The sequence below is a fragment of the Nicotiana attenuata genome, chromosome 9 (assembly GCF_001879085.1).
Source record: "Nicotiana attenuata strain UT chromosome 9, NIATTr2, whole genome shotgun sequence".
Taxonomy (NCBI): domain Eukaryota; kingdom Viridiplantae; phylum Streptophyta; class Magnoliopsida; order Solanales; family Solanaceae; genus Nicotiana; species Nicotiana attenuata.
Genome location: NC_031997.1, coordinates 49,938,194 through 49,943,018, shown reverse-complemented (window position 1 = coordinate 49,943,018; position 4,825 = coordinate 49,938,194). Strand labels below are relative to the sequence as shown.

Below are 4,825 nucleotides of genomic sequence, written 5' to 3'. Positions count from 1 at the left end.
TTTATTGCCCTAAAACGCCAAAAATCGAGTAAAGAAAATGGTGAAACAATGACTATTGTTCATTAGGTTATTTCTGATGGGGTGACAAAATTTTAGGCGATTCGGAACCGATCGCTTGAATTCATGAAGATATCGTAGACATTAACCCACGAAAAATCGCAAATCTGCTAAATCTTGTTTTATGGCCCTAAATGACAAAAAATGAGGAACGGTCATGGCGAGACAATGACTATAGATCATTAGGTCATTTCTGATAGCCCATAAAATTTTAGGCGATTCGGAGCCGGTTGCCCAAATTCATGAAGATTAGCGCACGAAAAATTGAAAGTCATACTGAATTCCTGTTTTATGGACCTAAAATGCCAAAAAATGAGGAATGGTTATGGAAAGACAATGATTATGGTTTATTAGGTCATTTCTGATGGGCCACAAAATTTTAGGCGATTCAGAACCGATCGCTTGAATTCATGAAGATACCGTGGACATTAGCATACGAAAAATCGCGAATCGTGCTTAATTCTTGTTTTATGGACCCAAACGCCAAAAGACGAGGAGCGGTCGTTGTGAGGCAATGACTATAGATCATTAGGTCATTTCTGATGGGCCCATAAAATTTTAGGTGATTCGGAACTGGTTTTCCAAATTCATGAAGATGGCGTGGACTAATGCACACGAAAAATTGAAAGTCGTACTGAATTCCTATTTGATGGACCTAAAACGCCAAAAAATGAGAAATAATCATGGAATGACAACAACTATATGATGGAAGCACAAAAGTTTAGGCAATTTAAGGTCGGTCGCCTAAATTCATGAAGATGGCATAAATACTAGCGCACGAAAAAAAGAAAATCGTACTGAGTTCTGATTTTATGGACCTAAAATGCTAAAAATGATGAATAGTCATTAGGTCGTTTCTAATGAGCCCACAAAATTTTAGGCGCTTCGAGGCCGGTCGCCCGAGTTCATGAAGATGGCGTGGACATTAGCACACGAAAAATCGACAACTATGCAGAATTCCTATTTTATGGCCTTAAAACATCAAAAAGGAGGAATAATAATGGCGAAGTAATGACTATGGTTTATTAGGTCGTTTCTTATGGGCCTACAAAATTTTAGGCCGTTCGAGGCCGATCGCTCGAATTCATGAGAATGGCGTGGACATTAGCACACGAAAAATCAAAAATCGTGTTGAATTCCTATTTTATGGTCCTGAAACATCAGAAAATGAGGAACCATCATGGTGAAGCAATGACTAAGTTTCATTAGGTCGTTTCTGATGGGCCCAAAAAGTTTTAGGCGATTCGAAGCCGGTTGCCCGAATTATGAAGATGGCGTGGACATTAGCACACGAAAAATAAAAAATCGTACCGAATTCATGTTTTATGGCCCTGAAAGGCCAAAAAATAAGGAATAATGATGGTGAAGTAATGGCTGTGTTTTTTTTGGTAATTAATTCTTTCATTTACCAGGGAAAATATTTACAAAGTAAATCAAACCCTTACATACTTACTTATCAAACTAACTTCTCCCTGCACCACCTATTTATCATATACATATATTACATTGGATACCAATTTAAATTCTGCAAAATTTTCTCTACTCTCTTGTTGCTACGACGGTATATCTCTTGAGTAATCAGCTTGCAAACTGTCTCTCATCCTCTTGTCTTGTTCTTAAAGATTCGACCATTTCTTTCCTGCCACACATAGTAAATTGCAGCTGCCAACACCATTTTGTATAATTCAGCTGTTGCACTTTTCCTTTTGGCCCATTTCTCAGCCTATTTTAGCTCCTAATCCCATCCTTGTACTGGTCTGTCAATGCCTTGCCATGCTAAGAGTTTGCTCCACAGTGCTTTTGCATATGGACATTCAAAGAACAAATGTTGTATGGTTTCCTTATCATTGTTGCATAATGTACAATCTTGATCAACTGATATTCCCCATCTTTGCAATCTATCCTTTGTGTATAGTCTTCCATGTGCAGTCATAGTTAGCACAAAATTCCATCTGGGACACCCTCCATTGTGGCAAACTACTTTCCTCCAACTTACTTTCTCAAACGTACCTCGCAGCCTGTGGTAAATTTGTTTGATAGAGCAACTATTCATGTTTGTGATATCATCATGGCTAAAACCTGCAAACATCATAGTCTTCTGTGCCTTCATGATCTTACCTACCATCCATGAATTTGCTTTAACTGTATTGTCCAGATGTTCCCTCCTCTTATGTAATAGCCATGTACCCACCGTATCCACAACTTCTTTTTCTCCTTACATAAATTCCAAAATTGCTTACATATAGCAGCTTTATTCCAGATTGCTATGTTCATGACATTAAAACCACCTGCTGACTTTGGCATACATATTTTCTCCCATGCTAATCTGCACATTGCCTCAACTATTTTTGTAATCTTCTTTGGCAGAACAAAGATTTGGGCCCAGTATGTTTGGATGGAGAACAGGACACTTTTTACGAGTTGAATCCTTCCTGCATAAGACAAGAACTTGGCAGTCCATGAAGTAATTCTTCCCATTATCTTATCAATGAGCGGTTGGCATTGTGTTATGGAGATTCTTTTGGAACTCAATGGTGCACCAAGTTATCTGACTGGTAGAGCACCTCTCTGAATTCCTATAAATTCTAGGATCTCCTCCTGCTCTTCATGTGTGACTCCTCCAAAGAACATTGAGCTTTTGTTTTTATTAATCGTCAGTCCAGATGCCTTTGAGAACTCCATAAAGCATTGGAATAATAGTTTGACTGATCCAATGTCTCCCCTGCAAAACAATAAGAGATCGTCAGCAAAACCAAGTTGTAAGATTTGCATCTTAGCACACTTGGGTGGAAGTTGAAGTTTGGGATCTCAGCCAGCTTCTTTAGTTTCCTTGTTAAATATTCCATGGCAAGCACAAATAGAAAGGGTGAAAGGGGATCTCCTTGTCTCAATCCCTTCCTAGCATCAAATGGCTTAGTTAGTGCACCATTTATCATGATTGTATATGTAACAGTTCTCATACATGTCATGATCCATCTTACAAACTGTTCTGGAAAAGCTAATGCATGTAATATCTGCTCCATAAAGTCCCATTCTATTGAGTCATAGGCTTTTTGCATATCCAGCTTCATCATACATCTAGGTGATACCCCTTTCCTCCCATATCCTTTCACAAGTTCATGGCTCAGAATAATATTATCTGTGATTACTCTGCCAGGAACAAAAGCTGCCTGTGAACTGTCAATCAGAAAGTCCATTACACTTTGTAGCCTCTTGGTAAGGATCATTGATATCACTTTGTACAAGACTGTACAACATGAGATGGGCCTATAATCTTTGATACTTACAGGATTCCTTACTTTAGGGATTAAGGAAATGGCAGTGCAATTGATAGGCCTAAACATTTGGTTTGACTCAAAAAACTCTTGTACAGCCTTTATCACATCCTGACCAATGATTTGCCAGGATTTCTTGAAGAAAAAAGCATTTAACCCATAATATCCAGGAGCTTTAAGATCATTAATATCCGTCATTGCTTCCCATATCTCTTCATTGGACACTTGCTTGATAAACAGCAATTGATGTTCCCTACTCAATACTGGTCCCATTTTCATATCATTTGGATTAATAGCTGGAAGACTTTCTGCACTTGAACCCAATAACTTCTTGTAGTACCCCATGATTTCTGCCTCAATATCATCTTCCAACACTAGCTGGACCCCCATGTCATTAGTTAGAAATTGAATTCCATTCAAATTACTTCTATTCTTCATAAGAAGTAGGCTGAGTTTGAATCTCCCAGCCTTAGCCATTGCACTCTTGATCTTTGTCTATATATGTTTTCCTCAATCAGTATCCATTTTTCTAGATCATCCTTTAGTGTTTTTTCCTTCTCAATTAGGTCTTGTCTCTGTAGCTTAGAACTCATTTCTTCCTGAGTTGACCGGAGCTCCTTCCTGATTCTTTTTGTTCTCTCATCTACTCCTTTGTAATGCTTTGTGTTGATCTCTTTAATAACCTCCTTTACCCTCTTCAGCTTGTTCCATACTAGTTGCATCATACCACCAGTACTCCTTTCTTCCCAAGCTTGATCCACTTTCTGTAGGAATTGGTGATGGTCAGCTATACAATTTAAGAATCTGAATGGTCTACTCTTCCTCCCCTGCACTTGTGATATCATTAGTTTTAATGGTGAGTGATCAGACACTAGTGGCTCTAGTACCTGCACTTTCATATTAGGCATCATCATCATCCAATCTGCATTTACCAGACCCCTATCTATTCTACTGTAAGTGTGATTATTAGTCCATGTATAGTTCCTTCCCACATACCGTAGTTCATGCATTCCTGTATCAAGCAAAAACTCCTTAAAATCTCTTGTTTCTATATCTTGTACCTCAGTACCATGCTGTCTATCCTGTGTCCGAAGGATAGCATTATAGTCCCCCATTGCTAGCCAGGGTCCCTGTTGTATGCTATGTATTTGTATCAACTTCCTCCACAAGCTTAGCCTATCTTTTATAGTATGTAGCCCATATATTGCTGAGAAGCCAAATGTGATTGCCTTTGATAAGATACTAATCTGCCCATGTACCAACTGCTCATCAACCTCTTCCGGATCAAATTTATAAATTCTAGGATCCCATAGTACTCATATTCTACTTTTATTGTTTGGACTAGCATTTGATATCTATTGCCAACCATGTGCTATTTTTTAATTATATCATTTGCTCTATGCTTCTTTACTCTATGTTCAACCAATGATATTATAGCTTTATTATTACTTCTTATGAACTCCTCACCTCTTTTTGCTTATATGTTTTATTCA

The 4,825-nt window shown here is 38.2% G+C and overlaps 1 protein-coding gene across 1 annotated transcript; it reads right to left on the bottom strand.

The window, feature by feature from the left end:
* Positions 3,767-4,447, bottom strand: LOC109232710. The gene is made up of 2 exons (XM_019398457.1): positions 4,220-4,447; positions 3,767-4,159 (listed from the first exon to the last, which is right to left on the bottom strand). Exons 1-2 carry the CDS (start codon positions 4,445-4,447, stop codon positions 3,767-3,769), a joined length of 621 nt encoding a protein of 206 aa, XP_019254002.1.

What these genes read in the sequence shown, in the direction of transcription:
- LOC109232710 (XM_019398457.1), bottom strand. Translation starts at nt 4,447, where the DNA reads ATGGGGGACTATAATGCTATCCTTCGGACACAGGATAGACAGCATGGT. An exon ending in TGCCTAATATGAAAGTGCAG is followed by an intron (nt 4,160 to 4,219) that starts GTACTAGAGCCA and finishes TCACAAGTGCAG; the next exon opens with GGGAGGAAGAGTAGACCATT.